General features: G+C 41.0%; 1 protein-coding gene across 7 annotated transcripts in view; it reads left to right on the top strand.

Annotated features, from left to right (window-relative positions):
• DENND1A (DENN domain containing 1A) overlaps nt 1-22,707 on the top strand; it is a 147,183-nt gene that overhangs the window by 94,811 nt on the left and 29,665 nt on the right. For all 7 annotated transcript variants that reach the window (XM_063174438.1, XM_063174435.1, XM_063174437.1 and 4 more), the window contains exons 14-17: nt 20,303-20,404; nt 20,919-21,006; nt 21,530-21,570; nt 22,469-22,540. In XM_063174438.1, the coding sequence (XP_063030508.1) occupies nt 20,303-20,404; nt 20,919-21,006; nt 21,530-21,570; nt 22,469-22,540 (303 nt within the window). The remainder of the gene's footprint in view (nt 1-20,302; nt 20,405-20,918; nt 21,007-21,529; nt 21,571-22,468; nt 22,541-22,707) is intronic.

The raw sequence follows: 22,707 nt of genomic DNA, 5'->3' as shown, positions 1-22,707 counted from the left end.
TAAGGCTTTTTGTAAATCAACAGTTTGATTTGTGATTATACCTTTCAGTATTAAGATTTAGATAAAGCAATTTTGCAGGTGTTTCCTGTTCATGTATCACCTTCACATGGAGTAAGTACAGGGCATAAGTACTACCAAACATGAGATGGTTCTTTGCATTTCATGTCCTATAACCCCAGAAACCTGACTGTTCTTTAAAATCATCAATAATTAGAAAATACATTCAAAGAAGTACATACAGAATACATTTTCCTCCTTTCATAGTTTCTGTCTCATAAGACAATTTAATTTCATAGACTGTCTCATTGGTATGAGCTGACTTTCTGGGATAAATGGTGTGAATCTATTTTTCATTATTCTGTGTAGGCCCAGAATGTGTCACTGAGCAGGCTCTACATTCCCATTATTATACTTTAGCATAGTCAGAGCTCTTATTCTGTTCAGAGGCTTTTACTTTAGAGATACAAGGTTGTGTAATGTACATATAAACAGAACACTGGCAGTGAGTTTCTGTTTCCATGAACTTTCTGAGGCCTTTGGTAACTAGAAATTGCATGAAAAAACATATCCAGGTATACAGTTGGCAAGCATAGTAATAATGGTAATATTTACTTGACAAAACAATGCTGCAGTGCTGTTTCCTACAGTGTTTCCTATAGCTGCACTAAGCCAATTTTAAATGCAGAGGAGTATCTGCTGGGTGTGATGTGCTTACAGCCCACAAAGCTCTGGTGCTATCAGGTCCAGTCAAACTCAGCAGCAGCTGGGTGTTCACTGGGCTCTACTGAGGCAGATTATCCTGATGCATGTGCCTTAAATGTCTGCCAGTGACACCAGTGTGAGCATTTTGTTCACGTGAATGACCTTTCTCAAATTCCCGATTTTTTTGTTGTTTGCAGAGGGAATGTTTTTATCTCTGCTATTCAGATATTTCCTGAACTAATAAAATACTGAATTCACACGAGTAGGTCACGTTCAGCAGAACAATCTGTGTGAGTACGAGGTGTGTGTAAGGGTGGAACGATCTGTGAGTACGAGGTGTGTGTAAGGGTGCTTGGTAGGACTGAGCAGTTGGGGATGTTGGGAAGCCAGGCTCAGATTTTCGGGACGGGAGCCGTGGCCGTGCTCTTTCTTCTGCTGACACCTAGTGGTTCCAGGCGCTCCGGTCGGACTCTGGCAGTGTTGGTGAAGAACAGCCCCCACCTGTGGGTCGGGGTAAGCTCGGCCGGGCTGGCCCAGAGCAGCGGGGTGGGTGTGACCCAGCAGGATGTGGGGGCTGCCGGGCGGTGCTGCTGCTGCAGCCTCAGCCCTGTGGGGTTTGTCCCCATCTCGCGTGGCAGCTGCCCTCCAGGCTCTGCTGGGACCTACAGGCGTCCCAAATGACAGAATTCTGCCTGTTCTCTGGCACTGCAGTGCTTCTGACAGGGCTGGTACCTGTAGGAAAGCACTGGATTGCATCGTGTTACCGTGTTGTAAGTACTCCTCCGTGAGCTACACCTTTCACATGGAGCTGGGAGCACGACTACTGATACCTCTTGCATGCAGTGGGAACTGCTGAGGATAAGTGACTCTCTGCAGTGAAGCATCAATTAATTCTCGTTGTCTTCATGGTTAATTATTTAGTTTTATTCAGGTTTATTTGCCTGAGCAACCATTAGTTGTAAACTGGATAATTTCTGGTTATTTGCATTGTTCTGAATTGATTTGGTTTAAATTTAACCTAAATATTCCTTGGATGCATCCACTTAAGAGTAAGCAGGAAATCAGAGGCAATGTGCCTTTCTATTTCCACGCTTTTTGTGTGCTTCCATTGCTGAAATTACTTCCTAATTTGTGAACTGCTGATCTTAATATGAAACTACTTATTGAAACTCACAGATGTTTTATATACTCCAGTTTTCACACTGCTTTAGCTGTACTACACTGGTGGAGGAATGTGTGTTAAATGCACATTGCTGTCTAGGTTCTGTTGTCTTGTCAAAGCCTGATAATTTATATTTGGATTTTAAATGGAGAAGACAACGTACTACCAATTTTCATAATTCTAATTTTGATATGAATTTTCTCAAAATACGATGCAATTTGAGCAATGGTGGGGGAAGAAACCATTATGAATAGGAGGAAATAAGTTTTTTTCTTTTTCAACATAACACTTAATTCAACTTAAGGAGATAATTAGTGCATTAATAATTTTACAGGAATCTCTGGAACAGACACAATAAATGCCTTCAGCAGTTCCAGATTCATGAGATCACAGTCAGAAAAGTATATGATATTGGGTGCAGAGTAAAAAAGCAAATGCCAGATGAGTCAAAAAGGAAATTTTGTTGGAATGTGTGTGCAGTAATATAAAGCAAGTGCATGCTACGTACTGGTGCATAATTCATTTTGCAAAGGCTTTGTAGCATTCAGTGCTTTATCTACTATGAAGTATGATTGTTGCCATGGTGAATTATTTTTTTAAGTTATTCAGTGGAAGAGTAAATAGTCATTTCCAACTCCCAGTAATTGCCACATCCCAGTTCCTTCCTCTCCATGGCTATCTTCTGCCTAGCTTCTTCCCCTTGCATGTATATTTTAAAGGCACACACTGCATGCACAGTAATACTTCCCTGTCACCAGAGCTGTCTCCACAGTTCAGAGCTTTACGTGTTTGTCCATCTGTAGAAAACATGAAGGAGGATGATCCCCAATGTTTATATAACTTGTGCACAGACCTGTTCAAATGAACCCCAAGCTGTGGGGGAAACAATGAGCAGAAGCTAGTTAAATAGAACTTTTTGTTTTACTTGCAGTTTTGCTGTGTTCTGTTTGAAGTCAGTGCTGATGTATAGCACCAGGAATTTTCTCCTACCCGTCTTTACTCTTTTCCTGTTCAAGTGGTTGAGCTCTCAAATCCATCCCTGTAGAGACAGTCTAGGAATGCCTAAATGACAGTAATTTCTAAGTGTCATCCTGGTGACTTTACTGACAGGAGTAAACAACGAGAATGGCACTGACAGTGTGTAAAATCTGATTTTTTTGTGATAAAAATGGACATAAATTGAGTTTCTGTATATCCTGGAACTGAAATGTAAGGCTTTTTACTTCCTACTCTGAAGATTCTGTGTTTTGTGACATTTTAAAGACCCAAGGTTTCAGCAATCTCCCTTAGAAGCCACCTGTAACTATTGCTATGTTTTACCATCTATGGGAAGTGCTGAATTCACAGTCACTGACTGGAAAAGATTTAGTGGGGAAACACAGTTTTGTTTGTTTTCTGTGTGATGTTTGTTTTCATTTCAATTCTGTTGCTGTTCCTCTCAAAGCCTTACTGTTGCTATAGACAAATTTCTGCTTTTGCTGTTTTAAACCTTAAAAATGGCTCTTTTTCTAACAAACAGTTACTGTTCTTCAAAATGGCATTTATTATTCTACATCTAAGTCTGTTGAGATATACATATGTTAATGAACCTGAAAAGACATTTTCTTTAATCTCTTCCAGCAGTCTGGTATGTAGTAAATAGAATTGTTTTGTAATTTCCAAACTGTTATAAGATCCTCTGTTATCTAATTCCGTATGCCACACTACAGGGAGGGGGAACCCAGGATTCTGAGGGGAAGGTAATACAAAGTGATATTTGAGAAAGTTAACATCACCCTCTGCTGACTGTGGTGTTTGTGCCCAGAAAGGTGCATGCAAACCTCCCTGTCCATCATACATGTTAAGTAAAACTCCAGCAAAACTCAAATCAAAGCAAAAATAGCAAACACGCCTCCCCTAAAATCCATCATGGGAATGGTTTTGGGTGTAGGAACTTTGCCCACAGAGATGGGGTGCTCTGCATCTCACTATGCAGTAATAGCAGAAATGTGAATTTCCTTTGAGTGTGCAGAATGATGATGTGCATAGGTCTGCTTTGAGATTATTAATGTTTACCTGCTTCATGCTGATGTTTCGGGCTTTGTGGTCACTTAGTCTGTGGAACCATGGAGCAGTCTGAGAACTGTCTTTGGCTGTGTTGTCTGAGCAACTTTGCAGCCCCCATGCAAGCTGTGCGTTCAGCCGTCAGCCTGGATCAGGTCACTCTGCCTCTTCTGGTGCTGCTGCAGAAATAAAAGGAGCTTTGTTCCAAAGCCTCTCAATCTCCCTGTTCCAGGGCAGGCTGTGCAGCGAGCAGCAGTCTGTGCTCTGTCAGCTTTGCTGTGCGAGGATTTGGATATTCACTTGCTTGCCTGTGCCTCTCACACCTGATTCTGGGTTTGTGCTATTTGATGCGCTTGTTTTTGCTTCTTCTCAATTTGTTTCAAGCCTTTGGTTGTTTGTTTTAGGCTGGCTCTTGCCTGTGTTTTCACTGCGTTGTCTCCTGATACTTCAGTTCTAATTGTGAGTGCACAGCCTCGTGCAAATGCCTCCGTGCAGGAGAACTTGGAGATATTTCCTGAACTAATAAAGCGCTGGGGACTTGGAGGGGAACAAGGAGGCACATAAACAAACACCAAGCAGAAAATAACATCACCCTTGAATTCAGCTTCTGTGTGAGGCACTCAGTGACTGTGTGTTTTTTTAAATGAGTGTTGTATCTGGTATTAGGGGGAAAAAACCACCAACACACACAAACCCATGAAAAAGCCCACCCCAAGGACCTTTTAGGCAGGTGGCAAGGAGTGAACATTCTCAGCAGTGTGAGCAGCTGTACAGCTGAAGAGAAAGTATCACTTCCATTGACAGAAGATGGTGGAAAAGATTTTGGTATTTGGATTTGTGAAGTAGCCTTCAGTGGCAGATAAAGTTGATGAAATTATGATAAAAAGTAAAATATTTAATTGGGTTAGAAACAAAATAGAGAAGCCACGCCACTCTGGGCTTTCACAGTGTATATTGTGTATGAATGGGAGTGTGCACTTTGTCCTGGTGTGGTACCAAGGGAGGCAATAAATCCCTTTAGTTGTAAGCATTTGCATAGCTGGGTGAGAGCTCATACAGTGACACCTGGAATGCAGTGGGGCTGGAGGCAGAAGGAGCCATTTGCTCCTGAGCCAGGGCTGACAGTGGAGTGTGGGAGATTCTGACACTGCCCTGGGGCTCAGGGAACCTCGTGTGTGCCCTGGGAAACACTGAGGGGACCAAGGCCCCTTTCTGCTTTGGCTCTTGCATGCCCTCAGAGAGATGGGCAACTGCTCTTCACATGGAGCATTGATTCTGCTCTGGGAAGGCATTAGTGACAGACAAATTCTGGCTCGTGGCCAAAATGCTGTATAAGCTAAACTTAGTCTCACATTGAGGACCACTTTTTTTTCTTCCTTATTCTATTTTGGGGAACACAAAAATGTAAACTCTGCAGAGGGCTGATAAGTACATTGTTCTTTAAAACACACGCTACTGCAGTCTGGTAAAACATCAAATGAAAACATTCTGTCCTTTCTTATCTTTTTCTAATTTAATTCATTGTTTTCTGAGACTTTCATTCAGTGAGTAGCAGCTCTGGCAATGACAGATATTCTATTGTGACTGAAATGTGCATTTTGTAAGTCATAACTTTACTTGGTGTTTAAATAAACTGTGTATGTACAGCGTGCAAGATTTATGCAGAGCACAGCTGGAGGTATTCTGCTCAGAATTCCTATGGTATAAAATATCTCTTTCAAGTTTGAAAATGTGTTGTGAAGTAGCTACCATTATGATAATTGGAAGTTCAGCTTCTCTGTCTTGCTCTATTATTTTTTTGAATACAATTAACACATCACACACATTTCACCTGGTCTCTCCTCATTTACCTCTGACACTTCCTTGATATTTATTTAGACACATGTGGTGTCTTTGCTTTGAACTCAATAGTTGGTATATTCACTAGGTTTTTTTTTTTTTAATAAACATTTTTCTCATTTAGAGATACACAATTAGTTTGCACTGTTAAAGAAAGGTATACATATTGATGTCAATTTAAATCTTTTACTTATTTGTTGGATGATCAGGACATGAATTGTATAAAGATTGTAGAGAAAACTGTGATTACTCTCAAATCAAAATACCTGCTGTGAAGTTGCAGAAGCAGCTCATTTATTATAGTTCTCATGAGAAAACAGTACAGAGCAGGTATGCACAAAGCTGTCTAGAGAAGAAATTTAAAAATATATATGAATAATACTTTTAAGTTAGAATTGCTATATTTTCTTTCAGGTAGCATAAAGGTGAAGCACAAATCTCAGTGTTTAGTTTGAAATAAACTTTATTCTTCCAGAGTCAGTAGCAATGCTTTTGTTTCTGATGACAAAACAAAGACTTCAGTTTTGGTTTTAAAATACAATGGAATTCTTGAACTGGAATTAATAACGTACTGTTGACATAGTTTTTAACTAAAATAATGTATGTGGTGTGCTGTGTTATGTGATATGTATAAAACTGTCAGCAACATAACACCAGTGGCCTCCAGAAGACAATTACAAATTATATCAGGTTTGTAATTCTGAAGGGGGAAAAAAAAGGAATCTGACTCATCACATTTCAGCGATCCAGGAGAAAATAGTATGAAAATATCATTAGATGTATTTCATTTGTGGAAATTAGGCTTGGAATTTTCTTTATTTCTTCTTTTTTAAATTTCATTTCGGTTTTAGGAACACTTCTAGTGCTTGGAATTTTAATAAGGAGTAAGTCCAAATTCCATCCTAAGCTTGATCTTCACAATAACACAGGACATTTTTCTGGATTATTTAAAAAATTTTGGCTGCACTTTGGAGCGAACTGGGGCTGTGATTTTGCAGAGTTCCTGTTCACTGTCCCTTCCTTTGATAGCTGTTTCCGTGGGATTTTCAGTAACTGTATTACTGGAGATGCCTGAGATCTGTAAATCAGTTTATTACAGGGAAAAGGTATCATCTATCAACTAAGAATTAATTTGCTTTGTCTTAAAATTGAAGTGATCAACTAAGCTTTTCAGGTCGAAGGCTTCTGTATGAAAGTTGAGAGGATCCTCCCCACGGGGAGTGTTTTGTTGGCTTGGTCAGGGCAGTCAGGGCCTGGCTGAGCCCTCGCGGTGCCTCTGCTGCGAGCCCGGTGCAGAACTCGTGGGACAGGCAGTGCACAGCACATCCACACCCAGGAGTGCTCAGGGAAATCAGGGGCTGCTTTAAGGTACCTTGCACTTGGACTTCAGCTTTCAAAATGCACATTTAAAATTATCTCTAGAAAATACTCCTTGGAAGAGTATATCTATAGATAATTTTTTCTAATTTTTTTTTAAATGAAATCATTCTGTAGTAAAATATTTCAAGTCCTGGCTAAGCTGTAAAGCTTAGGGCTGATAAACAAAGCATCTGAAGCCAAATGGCCCCTTAGCTAACCCCAATTAAAATAAAGATTTCATTGCGCTCTGTCCTGACAGAGAGGGAACATATTGTTGCCTTTAAGGGAGTTTGGTTTAGTTAATGAAAGAATTTATTTCATTTTTTCAAATACAGAACCTAATTAAATAAGTTTCAACTTGACTTGTAGTTGAGGACATTTTAACTCCTTAAAGGTTACTCTTGTGTCCAAGTATAGCTGTCTTTTGAATAATTCCTGATGCCGTATTTAGCTTAGTGATTTATATAATAAGAAATTTTATAATGGAGCTCATGTAACTGTTTGCCTGTTCAGTGTATATCATAAATACACGTTGTTGATTCCTAAAGTGTTGAAGTTGTTAACGACATTACATTATTTTGATGTATTACATTAATTTGGAATCAAGTGTTACTCAGAGCTAGCAGCTAATACAGGATTCTTGGAAGTACCGTGGAATTGAAGGTGCCAAGAGTTTGTTTTGAGTGCCTTTTAAAAGCTGTAGATTATATATGTACTTTGCTTATTCCTGGTGCTCAGTGAAAAGAAAAATATGTGAAAGAATTATTTAGGTGAAGCTCTCCAAGCAGTAGTTAAAGTCTGTATGTCCAGAACATTTTTTCTTAGAGAGGATTAATGGTGAAAATGAAAGCAATTTGTGAGGATTATATGTGTGATTAGTTTGTCTTTCCTTAGGATCTCTGTCTGTACTTGTATGGATAAAGCTCATGCCCCCATTTGGCAACCAATGATTTATTACATATTCTCAACATAGTCTCAAGAATATATAAAAAATAAAAAATATCTCTATCTAAACTTGCTTTCTTATTACACATGAGAATATTTTACTTGAAAGCAGTCAGGAATAGGAATGTTGTTGCTTACCTGAATTTCCTGCCTACAACTGGGGGCGTGTTGAATGGTTGCTGTGTAGCTGGCCATAAAACCAGAGGAGGTCCAGGCTGTGCTGAGGGACAGGGATGGTGCTGCTTGGCTCTGCTGTTTGCACTTGGTCACAGGAGTACTTGGAATTAACAGCACCTAACCAGCATTTACACAAAGGGAGAGGGCTTATAAATTATTTGTTACTGAAACTGAGGCTAACCAAAGGAGTTCATGCTTAAAGGAACTTTTTTGGTTGTAACAAGTATGCCAATATTTTCCCCAAATGTATCTCTTGAGCTCTAAACACGTTTTGTTCTGGAGCGGTGGCGTAGGGAGGACTGCTTGATTTAAGAATATCCATATGTGCCCCCTCATTTGGGGATTTAAGCTAACGTTGGACTGTGTGTTGTCTTCCAAATGTCACTCACTCACGGGACCTCCTTTACATGTTCAATGAATTGCAGTTCAGCTCTCTTACAATGAGTTTTCAGGGTGAGCAGTGAAGCTGTCTCCAGTAAAGGACAATTGATTTCCCTGAGTCAGGGTCATTCCCAAAGCTCTCGACAGTTTCTGCTTCACGTCTGTGGGATTGTTGCCTTCAACTATGGAGGTAAATGATACAAAAAGAATTCCTGCCTCTGACAGGAAATTAATAGGTTTTTTTATGGATAAGTAACAAAATATTAAATTGTTTAGGAGGGGCTTGCAGGGGGTTTTTAGTTGAAAAAGAGTGTTCTTCGGTGTGGGTGTGCACATGAATGAAATTAAGGGTTAGGTGGTACTGGAGTCCTAAAAATCTCTGAGGTAGCTGAAATGCAGTGCTGTTCTTTTCTCTTCTGTGAATTTCTGTAAATCATTATAATTACGCTGTGTTTCAGAAATCTCAATAGTTGCCAAATGTAACCAAAAATAAAGCATCACATCCAGCCGGAGTTCCAGATATCCTCACTCTGCCCTAAAGCCATGTTTCCAGCCATTATCTTGTCATAGCTTATTGGGCTCAATTTTAATTAAATGTTAATAGCAATTTTGCAGTCAGAACTGACATGAAAGTTTTCCGAAGATTATTATACCCACAGGATATCTTTATTATGTGTTTTTCTTGATTTTTTTTAATCTTGTCCAAGCCCTGTTCTTTGGAAAAGTCTTTGGTGATGGGGAACATGAAACAGAAAATGGTGCAATGTCTTTACTGACAGAGATCAGTTTACAAGGGCTTATCAACTTAATTTTGTATTCTTCAAGAACATCAAAAACTTGCATGTTTGATAAGGGTCTTGGGGTTTATTTGATTTTCCTTAGTGTGGTGTATACACTGAGTGTTCTACATTTAGGTTTCAACATACAGATGCTTGAATCTTTAAATACAAAAAGGGCTTTTGCGATGGTGCAACCTGTAGTTCCTGTGCCTCTGCCTTTAAGGATGTTGTGTTCACAAATGGTAGGCACAGTTTATACTGTTGGATCTTGGATCACTGGTTCTTATTGCTGTATAGGAAGCCCTGCAGTATTAATTGGTTGTCAAATCCCTAAGAAATAACAGATTAATGTGCTTGATCACAGTGCCCTGTTTAGAAGCTGCAGTTTGCCCCCATCCCCAGCCTCTCCATGTAACACAATTACAGATGTGCATCCAGGACATTTAGTGGATTGCGTTTTCATTAATACAATTTGAGCAGACAATACCAAGTTGCTGTCGGGCCGTGCTGACAGCTAATTACTGAAATGAAGGGTGTGCGTGGCTAAGGAACAGTGGAGCATGTCTCAGGAATAGGAAAGCAGCACAGAAATAGTGCCACATCTTGGAATCAGTCCTCTGGACAGTTTGCTGTCTCTGCAGACCAGCTTTGTCACATATCTGATCATGGTGGGAGTTAGACTTCAGGGAAACAAAGGTTGTTACTGTTGATGAAAATGCAATGTAGTTCTGGTTTGCCCTTCCCTCTGGTTAATTCAGACACTTGTACGTACTTACCCCTCTGCTGACCACACTTACCACTTGCTTACAGACATCACTGCACGTTTTCCCCATAGGATGTCCAGTCTGCTTGTATGAATACCAGGGATACTGTCAGTCGATTTTGTAGCATTATTTATTGGGAAGGCTCTCACTGACAGTTTGAAGAAGGAAGATGAGGAGAGACTCCTCATTGTTTCTTCCAGTGCAAGAAACCTCCGGCAGTGGAGTGGGGTTTGTAACAGCAAAGGTTTAAAAGAAACAAGCAGTGTTCGATGTAGGATAGGCAATAATCCTGCCAAGCACTTATCAAGTGATACTGAGGAAGCTTGTATTGGTTTGGGGCAAATTGGAGAGATACTTGGGAGAAGCCTTGGTTCAGATTTGTTTGATATGCAAACACCCCCTTCACCAAGTGCTTCTGGACCTGTCCAAAAACTCCTTGGGTGTTGTTCTAGAGCAGGGAAGCTGAAGCACAGATGTTCACTACTGGGCAAGGTGCTTAGCTCAGAACATTTGTAAAAACCTCTATTGCCTAATGGGATTTGATCCTTACAGTATATCTGCAGAATTATTAAATATAATGGGATGCTGGCTACAAAGCAATTTTATCACCCAATTCATTCATCTGACATCTGTATTGGCAGACAGGGTGCTAGTTATCGTTGGAGATATTTTTTCTGTTGATGCTCAGAGAACTCAGATTGCCAGTGTGGTTTATCCGTATCCTGATGGTAATGAGAGCCAGTGGCACTTCTGAGCAACTTACATTATTTAGTCTGTGCATCTCCAGGTCCACAGGTAACATGGACATAACAAATACTCTATTTCTCATTGAAATGGAATTGAATATTAAAAAACTTTTATTCAAATCTGCTGCTTAGTTGGAGGAAAAAAGGTATCAGTAGCAGGTTGCCAGTAAAGGGTCTGTTCTGCCTGATGAACTCAAAAATTCATGTTGAGATGCTGCAATATTATGCTGGTTTTGCAATTCATTTTATGAAACAAGTTCTAGATTGAGCTCTGCTTACATGTATTCTCTCTCCATGGAAATTGTGTCCTTTTTCTCATTTCAAATTAGGTTAGTACAATGAAATCTTTATTTAACATATTTATGAACAAGGCATTCATCCCTGTGGTATTGTAACTACCCTCAGTACTCTATGCAAAGAAATTACACAGAGAACTCGCCTTCAGGAGATTATATGTGGTCACTCTTTTTCAAGCATTATTGCTTAAATAATTACAATTGCATCTTTGTTATTCTTACGTGTTGCTCTATCAGCCTTTATTTTGTGCCCTTCCTTTCCAGAAGTTGTCGATGGCATTGATTTTTTTGGTTTTTTTAAATTCTGAAATATATCACATTAAAGGCCTCATGCCAAGTCTGAATCTCATTGGATATTCATTGTTAGAAAATTGATGAGTGAAGACATGATATCAACTGTGCTGTCTGGCACATAGAGGGTTAAGGGAATTTTTGGTCTCACCAAAAAGTATTTGGTCAGGTACTCAGGTGCTGGAAATTTTCTTAGCAACATCAGTCACCTAGGAACATGATCATCTGCTGTTCTGGGGTAGAGATTACAGAGCTTAATGATTAGCTTCTATAAGCTGCAGCTGATGCCAGACTCTACCCCCTTTACACCTAATTAGCCTCATTAATGAGCTCTTCTGCTCTCCACAGAGAGGGCTTCCTCCTCAGAATAGGAGGTAAAAAATACTTCACCCAGGTAGATGTGCTGAAACCTTTAATTATTGCCCACACCTGCAAAGCGTACTGTGTCTGACAGCAATATTGCTTACCCAAAACTGCTTATTTACAGTGACCACAGCACCACGCTTTAACTCTTTAGCACCAGCAGAACTGCTTTGAACCTTTGCCAGTATTTATAGAGGGTGGAAGGATAGGCAGTTGCAAATTTAATGCCTAATCAAGTTGGATGTGATCTGGGAGGGAAGCAGTTTGTATGTGACGAAAATGTTTTTACAAGTTTCTGAGTGTTTTGCTGCATCCTAAAAAATGAGCTGAAATTGCCGCTACATGTCAAACACAGCAATAGCCGGACTAAGAGCACCGTTAGGTGATGAGCAACTTCTGTGTTTGAAGCAATGTAATTTAGTACTGCTAAAATAGAAACATGGAAAAATACACTTGTAGTGATCAATGGAGCAGGCAGTAACTGTGCTAATGAAGTGTTCAGGGTGATTCTGAGCCATAGCAATTCCTGGTCAATACCTAGTGGAGACTTGGGGAAATTTAGACCGCTGAATGTTGTTGGTTATTAGCGGTGCTGCTGAGGCAGCTTCGGAAGGTTTTGTGTGTGTTTGGGTCCCAGTGTTGTACCCATGTCCACAGTCAGCCTTGGCTGTTCCTCAGGAACTCTTTCCTCAGCAGCCAGCATTCCTGAAGCTTCTGCAGGCAGTGCCTGCTGTGAGCATTCCCAGCAGCCATGGTGCAGCTTCTCTCTGGCACTGGCAAGAATTGGCTTCGGGTTAGTTCCCTGGAATACTCTGCCTTGTGGAATATGAATATTGGGCTGCAGGATTCTCCAGGGCTACAGGCAGCTGCACTCACAAGCTGGGCATCTTTCTGAGGGAGTTGAGGCAAGAAAAAAATGTTTTCCTGGAAAATTCATCTTCTAAAATGTGTAGAAGATGATGTGCCTCCTGCAAGGCATGGGCAGTGCCTGTGTGAATGAATGGGCTTTCCAGTCAAAGTGATGAGTTTTCATGGATTATAGTCAACTCTCTTTCCCTTGAAGATTCTCTTAGCAGGCTGCTGAGCTAATGTGAAGGGAAGCCCTTGAGTTGAAAAAAGAATTTGGAACAAAAAGCATGTATTCATGTAACTGAAAATTATTAACAGAAAATAGGGTCTCCAAGCTGTGAGGTCACCACAATGAGAGACATCATTATTAACAATTCTTTTATTGTTATTAAAAATTCTTTTGCATGTGTAGGGTAACATTTGTTTTACTTTATTAATAATTATAACAGCATCAAACTTCCCCAGCCAAGATGGAATCATGCACTGCATGAATCACAGAAATTCCTGTGCATTTTTCCAAGAATGCAATTGTAAGTGAATGCCGAAATAAAGCATCAAAATGAATTATTTTTAAAATATTTGCATCATGTTTTGTCAGTTGTTGCGGCTTCGCATCACCGTTACATAAATGGGATGGAGGCACTGCATGCGGACTCTTCTGGTGGAAACGTTGGCACGTTCAGTTCTGTTTCCTTGGTGGAAGCCAGAGGTTCCAGGGCAGATGAGGAGGACTTGTACAAGCTCTGGCTGATCTCTGAGGGCGTGTGGGTCTGGAGGGGAGCAGAGCCCGGCGGTCCCTGCCCATCTGCTGCCTGTCAGAGCCCACAGCCGTGCTGCTGGCCCCGTGCCCCGGGCAGCTCCGGGCGCTCCCGCCTGGTCTCCACGACAGCTCCGGGAGCCGCTGCACCACTGCTCCCAGCCAGATGCTTCCCTGCACATGGGCTCTAATTAGATGGCGCTTTCCCCCTCACAAAGGAGTTGGAATTTTGCACGGTTTCCATGTCAGGAATGTGTTGCCATAGGATGGGAGCTGGGAGGAGCCCTGTGGCCCCGCGGGATGTGATTGCGCTTGCTGCAGGTTGTGGTGTCCTGTGGGTTTGCAGGAATGCAGGACAATTCATGGACAGAGCAAAACGTGTGCGGAGAGCAGAGAAAGGAAAAGTCTGCTTCCTTTTTTGTCCTCACACTGGATACAACTTGCTGTTTATGAGTGTACCGTGGTGGAACTGGGGGACTGAGGCAGATTACAGATCTGGCACTAACTGCATGGAAGACTCAGCATTTCCAGGCTATCAGAGGCGAGGTTTCTTTTTTTTAATTGTAGTTTCTTACTTTTTAAAGTCTTTAAATAAGAACTGCAAGCTGTGAGATGTTGTACAGGAGAGCCTGGGAAAATGAAATCTAACCTCTAAAAATGATACTTTTTAATATGTTTGGATCCCGAGCCTTTTGTGAGATGGGTCTTCTAGTGATCAAGGAGCTCTGATGAAAGCGGTAGACGATCAGCAGCTTTGATGATTATACTGATGTGGTGTTTTCTGTGTCTTGCCTGCTCATGAGGTAAAATCTGTGCCTCTTTCTGACAATGGGTGAGAAAATGGTAAAAAGAGAGTGAAAAGTTCTCATTTGTATGAGGGAATCCCTCTCCCTGTATGAGGGAATGGAACCTTTTTCCAGTATTCCTAATCCAGGGCCCCTGGTAACCTCTCTCAGGGGACAGGATCTGCTCTAAGGTGAGCCTTTTCTGGCTGTGTTTTTCCATGGCAGTAGTTGAGGCTTCCTCACCGAGTTGTCAAGTGGCCTTACACGAGGGACAGATCCTCCCTCAGTGAGTTCTGCTGTGGCATTTCCTTTGCCAGTTACTCTGTGAAGGAGGGGGCACTGCAGGCCATGTTCTTACGTCATGTACGTCAGTGGATCTACCAGGGATTGTGTGTGTCTGACTCAGTGCAAAATTAAAGTTTCATTCCATTAGATCCATTTTATTTATAGAGTCAGGAGGTTTGTTACTTAGCTAAGAGAGTGGGATTTCATGACCTCTCTTTATGACTAAGGCTTCTCTTAAATTGCTTTAATGAAGTTAAAAACAGTTTGTTCTGCTTCTGCATCTATATCAGCATCTAAATCTTATAGTAAAATGCCCCGCTCTTCAAAATATCTGTTTATTGAATATGGTTTTGGAGATCTTGAGACAAAGGAGTCATTTACATTGTGCACAAAAACATATTTTCAACGTATTTTTCTGGAAACCTCGTTGATTTGGATGAGTTTGGACTTTTTACATATATCTAAGAAATCAAAGGAAGCAAAATGTTAACATTTGTGGTCTTGAGGCATGTTGGTAATTTGTAAATCTCGGCCAATGATTTGTTATTTCTACAGAGATTATTTTTTTTCCTATTTTACCAAGTACTTTGTATTCTATTGAGTTTTAATAGGTGAAGCAAAAATAGCTTGTGGTTTATCTGATAGGCAATACTTTGTGTAGATTGTTTTTCCAAGCATGCTTTTATATTTTGTCATAGTATAAAATAACTCATTTAAAGAATTGCACTGCAATTTTTCTCCTCCTCTGTATTGTCACTAATATTCCACAATAGTTAAAATAGAAAAAGGCCTTTTCATTGCAGGGACCCTGAATTGGCAGCTGCTTTGCATGCCAAACGTCCCAGCTTCAATGGCAGCATTGCTCATGGAATGATTGCAGAACCAGGCCCTGAAATTACCTTGCCAGCTAATGATAAAATCACATGCAGGCCACAGGGGTTTTTGTGGAATAAATATAAGAGTGGAACAATATCCAGTACACATTATACCAGTAATTTAAAGCATATTCAGGACAAAGAGAGAGTTCCCAGTGCAGGCAGCATCATAGAGATTTGCTGTATCTGATAAAGATTAGGTTTCTCAGCTCATAATACCATACTATTACTTTCCTTTTGTTAGTCTTTCAACACCTACACTCCTGCATTGACACAATATCAAGTAGGAAGAGGAAGAATAGCCTTGTATTTAAGGGACTGAGCAGGGATTAAAGAAATTTCGGTTCTTTTCCCTGGCTCTGCCAGAGACTTTTGTGACCGTGTACAAGTTACTTATTATTTTCATGCCTCTATTCTTGATCTGTGAAATGGTGAGGTTTTTTTTTCTTTTCTTTTTCCTCCCAGCCCTAAAAGCTTTCTTGCTGGCTTCCTTGCACTTCATGTGCTAGGCTTGTTGCTTGAGTTCCATCTAGGAAGCTGTAGCAGTTGCATAGGGACAGGAAGTGTTCGGCTGCTGTAGGTGATGAAATCAGGGCAGGCAATGGCTGGAATTAGCCATATGAACACTTGGAAAGCTGGCTGCCTCCATTACAGTCATGTACTTTCATTAGTTGTGGGTATGAGTGTGTGTCATTTTACTTGGTCTAACAGGAAAATGTCAGGTATCCTGATGAACTAACTGAGTTTGAAAGAAGAAGCAAAACCATTGCTCTGCCATGGAAGTTTTCTCTAGTTACACATTTTTTAACAGTTTCATCTTTTATTTGAAGTTGATTTTGTGCCCTCTTGCTGTGTCTCTACCAGAGGCTGTATTCTGTAGTAGGGAACTGAAACAGTCTGAAATTGGGCTGGTGATGGAGCTGAGCTCTTACGTGAGGCTGCACTGTTTGGGCAGTGCAGTCTGCATTTGTAATACGTGGCTTTCAAATGCTTTTCAAGATTGCACTTGGCAATAATAATTTATCAGAACTGATAGTCTCCTATCAAAAAGAGCCTGAATGTACTTTTGTTTAGAAGGCGTGTGGTCAAATCTCTGACCACGTGATTTCTTTGTTCCTGAGCTGCATCCTGAGATGCTAATAAAGCTCTGGTATCGTTCATTTAATGCAGAGAGTTTGATCTCTGCTTTCTGGATCCCGTTATGACTGAGGTGGATGCAAAGAGCTCTCTTGTGCTGGATGTATGGACTGGTTATGGGAGGTTATTTGTCAGTGCAATTGCAAGCTGAATGAGCTAATGTCCTCTCAGGTGTCAGTCACCAATTTCAGGTTTTCTTTATGGAATCCCGCTGGCTGGCTGATGATCCTTCTTCAGCTGTGATGAGCTAATCTTTCCCTGACATTGCCATCACAGTTCTGGAAAGGTCTGCAGGGCAGTGCCTTGCCTTTGGTTGCTGCTGTGCTTGACATAGACACATATATATCCAGATGATTCTCCTGCCTTGCTTTATCATTCTGGGTGGAATTAAGGCTGATGACTCCTAGAGTATCCCTACTGGCTTTACTTTGCCATTTGCAGCACAACCATTGTCAGTACAGGATGTGGTTATTTGCAGCATCAGGTGATACATGACCGCTTGCATGCCCTTGCTTTGCTGTGTCCTGGGGGTGCTGCAGTGGCACTGGAAATTGCAGCTTGTCTCCTGTCAGTGGGCATCTCTGTGTGTGCCTTGAGCCCTGGTGTTGCAGCGTGTGCTGCTGTGCAGAGCAGCTCTGTGCTGTTGTAGTGAGTGTGTGTGTGCAGAGCAGCTCTGTGCTGTTGTAGTGAGTGTGTGTGTGCAGAGCAGCTCTGTGCTGTTGTAGTGAGTGTGTGTGTGCAGAGCAGCTCTGTGCAGTTGTAGTGGGGCTGTGTGTGTGCAGAACAGCTCTGTGCTGTTGTAATGTAGTTTAGTCCTTTATACTCACTCTGAAAGTTCCTGCCATAATCAGTGAGCTGAGGAAAAGTGATTTCCTTAAAATATGAGGGATTGTGATGAAATTTTTTACAGTGTAATTAAACAAAATTGGGCTTTATCTTTTAATTTGTATTATGACTTCATAATATAAAACGGCAGGTTTCCTGAAACTCTAGAGCAGTCTGAAATAAGTCCTAGACTCCTTTTATTTTCCAGTTGCTGCCTTAAGTAGTTTTAAGCATTATTTTAGAATGTTACAGAATTCCAATATAAAAATATGTCTGGCAGCAGATCAGATGTGGGCTGAAACTTTTCAGCTTTTTCAGGGGTCATAAGATGCAGCACTGCCCTGATGAACTTCATTATGCCAGATGAATATGAAATAGTCATATAAAGGAGGTTTGCAAAGACATAAAGAAAAGGCACCTATTTTTTCAGTGCATCTGGGAATCTTAATCCTATATTTTAAAGTTTTTTTCTGTTGTGTTAAGATTGCAGATTAAATGTGTACATTTTTGTAATAAAAAGAATTCTGTGGTTCAATCTTGAAATAGATGTGAATTATCTGTAACATTACAGATCAAGTCAGATTCCTCATCGAGTCATGTTGTGCACACATTTAGAGCATTTGCAGTGCAATACTTCAGCCTCTGTTAGGCATTTACAGTTGAAAAGGATATTAATGGATATTTAAGGTGTTGAGGAATCATGGCCTAAATTTTAATTGTTGGAACCAGCGAGTTTAGGAGTTGCTGAGTTTTTCAGGACAAGTTATTTTACTTGTTTCACATGCAAACAAGACCATTCATTTCACACCAGAGTGCAGTTCTGCGGGTGTCCCCCCGTGTATAATGTCATTTGTCAGTAAAAGCAGAGCTGATTAGCTTTATAATTTACAGTTAACCAGGTCTGTCAGGAAAATGGTCTTATTGTCCAGCTTATCTTTTTGTCCTGAAGCTGTGGCTGGGGGTGGAACGGTGTATGCACCTCAGGGAGGTCAGCGAGGGTGGAAGGCACTAATGCATTCTGAGTTGCAAAGCTCACGCTTGACCTCCATGATTAAAGTTTTTTTCTGTCATCCAGCAGCCGTTGAGCCTGAAATGTCTCTTAAGAAGTCAAAAGGTCTAATCAAGCTAATGAACAAACTCAATCATTAGTACTTTGGGAAGGAAGTGTGCAGGCGCTGCCGGTGCCCCAGCTGCAGGGTGTGTGTTGCTGGGGGCGCAGGAGCTGCTGGAGGTGCAGCAGGGCACAGCCGCCTCCCCTGCGCAGGGCCGAGCTCATCCCACGCTGTCCACGCTCTGCTCTGGCCAGGGGGGCAATCTGGCATTCTTGTAGGTGATAGGGAGGGCTGCTTGTTTCCTTTCAAGGGTTTTTTAAGTGAGGGTTAAACAAAAGCTAAACCTTCCTTAGGTGAACATCTGTGCTAGTGAACTAATCTGCATTTCTCTTTACCCATTCCTCCCAGCTCTTTGCACTCAGATTTCTCTGACATGGATAAAATATTTTTCAGGGATCCTTTGTTACATTCCAGTATCTGAAGTTAATGGGAAAGCCTTTTTCACACTGGTCAAGTAGATGACAGTCATTTACATGTAGCTTTCAGACTGTGCACACCTTGGCTTTGGAGCCAGAACCTTCATCATGTGTGTCCTGGAGACTGGCACCAGTGTCTAATATACATGCACACACCAGCCAGACCTGCTCTTGTAAACATTTTCTCTTTGTTTATTTTATAATCAAGTGTCTTATAATTCTTTATTCTGATGAGAGCAAAGCCTCAGCAAAGAAGAAAAAAGTAGTTTTTTCATGCTTACACTCACACTTCTTACCTGGAAAGTATGTAGTGATTTTGGTTTTCCCTGTGAAGAGAGTAAATCAAAACCAGGTTATTATTTTTAAAATAAATTACCCTAAAACTGTAGCTATCACATAAGAAACCTGCTTTTCCTTCCAAATCCGTGGAAATTCACTGGTTCAAGCAAGGGGTGTGACAGAAACTCTCCTAAGAAAGTAACTTCTTCCCCCTGTCAGGAATACTCATCCTGTGCTTAAACAGACACTTGCAATTAATCCTTTCCTCAGTCATTTTAGCTGCCCTGTTGATTTTACACAGCCAGTGGTAAATATGAGATTACTAATTTAAAGCTTTCAGAAATAGAATTATATCATCCTTTTAAAAGGGAATGCTTTAAGACTCTTTGCTGTCTAATGTTAATTTTGAATACTCAACAGATGAAGAGTCCAAATATATTTTGAGTTAATATGAGCATCCATAAGCATATATGTGGCTTAGTATGAGCATCCATAATAATTATATATCAGTACAATTTAGTCCTTCTTTGTTATTTTTTTTTTAATTCAGTAAATATATTTGCTTCCTCTGTTGTGTATTTGTAGATGTGTGGAAGAAATTGGTGCCCTTACAGCAGATACGCAGCAGACTTTAGCATTACCATAACTCATTAAAATAAGATAAAAGTAGAACTGCAAAACAATTCCTGTCTTTTGCTGACAAGACTGGGGAAAAGGGGAATTCCACTCCTCCAATATGAGTTCTTCAGAGGTGTGGAAAGAACAGAATGGACGTTCCTGACCCGTTTGTGCTGGCTCTGCTGAGGCAAATAAGCAGAGTATAAGGAATTCACATGACTCTGTGTCATATTTTGGGGAGAGTAAGTAATGTTAGCTTTTTGAATGATGAAAGTTCTTCAGCTTTAGCGAAATGTGTGTAAAGCCACTCTGGTTTATTTTGATGATCTGCAATTTTCCAGCCTGTTTTTCAATCCTGTGGTTGGGACCTGCAAATAAAGCGCAGTTTACTCAATGCTAGGTAAGGTCTGTGTTCCTTACCTGTTTATTTTGGAAGGGAAGAAGGCCGGGTGCAGGCAGTGGATTCACAGGGACTCGGTCAAGGCTGTTAGAGTGTTTAATGCTCTGAACTCTCCAGGGTGAACCCATCACTTTCTGCGAGGAAGCGTTCGTGTCCCACCGTTCGTCTGTGATGAGGCAGTTCCTGCAGAATGCCATCCAGCTCCAGCTCTTCAAGCAGGTACTGCCTCCAGTGATCCATGGGGAAGCAGGTCCTGTAACAGTTCAGGTGGGGGCTGGGGGGCTGTTTCTGTGCCCCTTGATCCTGTAGTGCAGCACCTCAGTTCCTGCTTGCTGGCTTCTCTCAGACTGGGGTGCTGAGGCTTTCTGTATATTGAGAGGTGGGTGGGTTTTCCCACTAATGGTCTCTGAACTCAAGGATTTTTCTTACCTGAGCATGCCTAGACCAAAGATATCTCCTGTACACTTTGTCCAGGATGCATATTACATAGAACTACTGCTTTAGGGCAGCTGAAAACATGTATGTGTAGCCAAACATGAGTGCTGGTTTTTAGCAAAGCCACACACCTGAGGGCAGTGGGCAACACTGTGTCAGTTTGGATGGTATTTTCATTCTATTTTGAGTCCCTACCCAATGCAAACACTGAGGTTATTCCAGCTAACAAAAGATAAAGTCTTTCTGAAAGGATAAAGATGGATGGTTGATGTGTTTCTGTCTTCTAATGCTGATGCAGTTCATTGATGGGCGTCTGGATCTGCTGAACTCTGGGGAGGGCTTCAGTGACGTGTTTGAAGAGGAGATAAATATGGGAGAATATGCAGGTAGGAAATATTTTAAGGTAATTTCAGACACTTTTGTTGGTTTACCATTTGTGGGTTATCGTGATGTAATTGGTCATTGCTGCTAGGTAAATAACAGGCTTAGTGATCCTGGCAGCCTGAAATGTCTTAAATTTTTGTTCTTTCGTCTGTCAGGAGCTCTGAATAATGTATTGTAGTCTGAGTAATGCTTGTTCAGTCTTAAAAAACCTCAGCGTTACCACTTTAATAAAGTACAACTAAAAGAGTTCTTGCATTGGAGGACAAATCTTGGCTTTACCCAGAACCACCTCGGATTTCTTTTAGTGAACTTAAAAACATCTGTGTTCTCAAATGTCTGAGACAACACAGAGAAAACAGGAGAGTGTAAATCTCTCATCAATGTTATGTTTTCTCCTGAAAGAAAAGGCTCGCTGTGCTGTTCTGCCCATGCTCCACAGCCACTAAGTGCCAACACTTCACATTTTTAACTTATTTTCTGTTCAGCAGAGGGTTACAATTTGTTTTTGTGTTTGGTTCTCCACAGGTAGTGACAAACTGTACCACCAGTGGCTGTCCACAGTGAGGGTAAGCACATGAGCTCCTGCCAGACACCCTGAACTGGGGTTGGCCTGTTGAAGATTTTCATGTAGTGACAGAGACAGTAAATCTTAAAGCTGTTTACATCTGATTGCATATAATCAAATTTCATCTCTGGAAATGTTATTTTGCACTGAAAGTAGGAAACACAATGTTAGCCAGGGTTTAATTGCTTGGATTTTGCCCTTGTGTGTTTCTCTGTAAGGTGCTGTACAGCAGTAGTCGGTGGGGTGTGGCAGGGGTGTACAGCACCAGCCAGGTGAACAGATCATTGCAGTGCATGCATCACTGGCTCATCACTTTGATTGTATTCATCACATGAGATTCAACTGCTCTAGAATTAATGTTTGTGACTGGAGTTAGATTTCATTTTCCCTCGCTATCCCTTTATCAACTACTTGTATCTGAAAAAGGCTCCATGTGTGATAAACAGGACTGTGGGATGAGGGAAGGGAAAAGAGCAAAGTAAAACCAGGTCTCCCCTCCTCAAATTGAACGTACAGACTGTCCTGAGGCAGTCTCTGGCTCAGACATTGAGTGTTGCTCAGGATACTTGTGTCTTAAACTTGGTCAGGATTTTAGTGGAGTGTACAGGACAGCATGAGGTGAGTGGAGGCACAGGGCACAGCTGTGAGATGTGTAAGACAAGGGAGGCACCTGCATTGTCCCTTGGACAAGTGCTGAATACAGAACTGGGCAAAACCAGAGCGACATTCAGAGTCATTTTCCTTGGGTCTTTTTCTTTAAATCTGACCTTTTCATACTCGGCTCTGCTAATAAGGATAGTTAATGCTCTGTTATTTTAAGTTAAGAATGGTGGATTTTAGATGGCTGTTTGCTTTAAAGAGCTTTGATAACATTTCTTCCCTTGTTACTATAATTACAGAAAGGAAGTGGAGCCATTTTAAACACAGTAAAGACCAAGGCTAACCCCGCCATGAAGACTGTCTATAAGTTTGTAAGTATTGAGGACTGGCTTACTACTGAGATAAGAGTCTAATTACAATTCTGTTTAGACCTTTCAAATGAGACTCAAGACTTAAATCCATTTTTATTGGACTCAGAAAATTACTCAAAATATATATTCATTCAAATTTCAAATTTAAATGAAAAAGTCATTTTGAA

This window comes from Melospiza melodia, chromosome 22 (assembly GCF_035770615.1).
Source record: "Melospiza melodia melodia isolate bMelMel2 chromosome 22, bMelMel2.pri, whole genome shotgun sequence".
NCBI classification, from domain to species: Eukaryota; Metazoa; Chordata; class Aves; order Passeriformes; family Passerellidae; genus Melospiza; species Melospiza melodia.
This window is presented reverse-complemented; position numbering and strand designations above follow the sequence as displayed.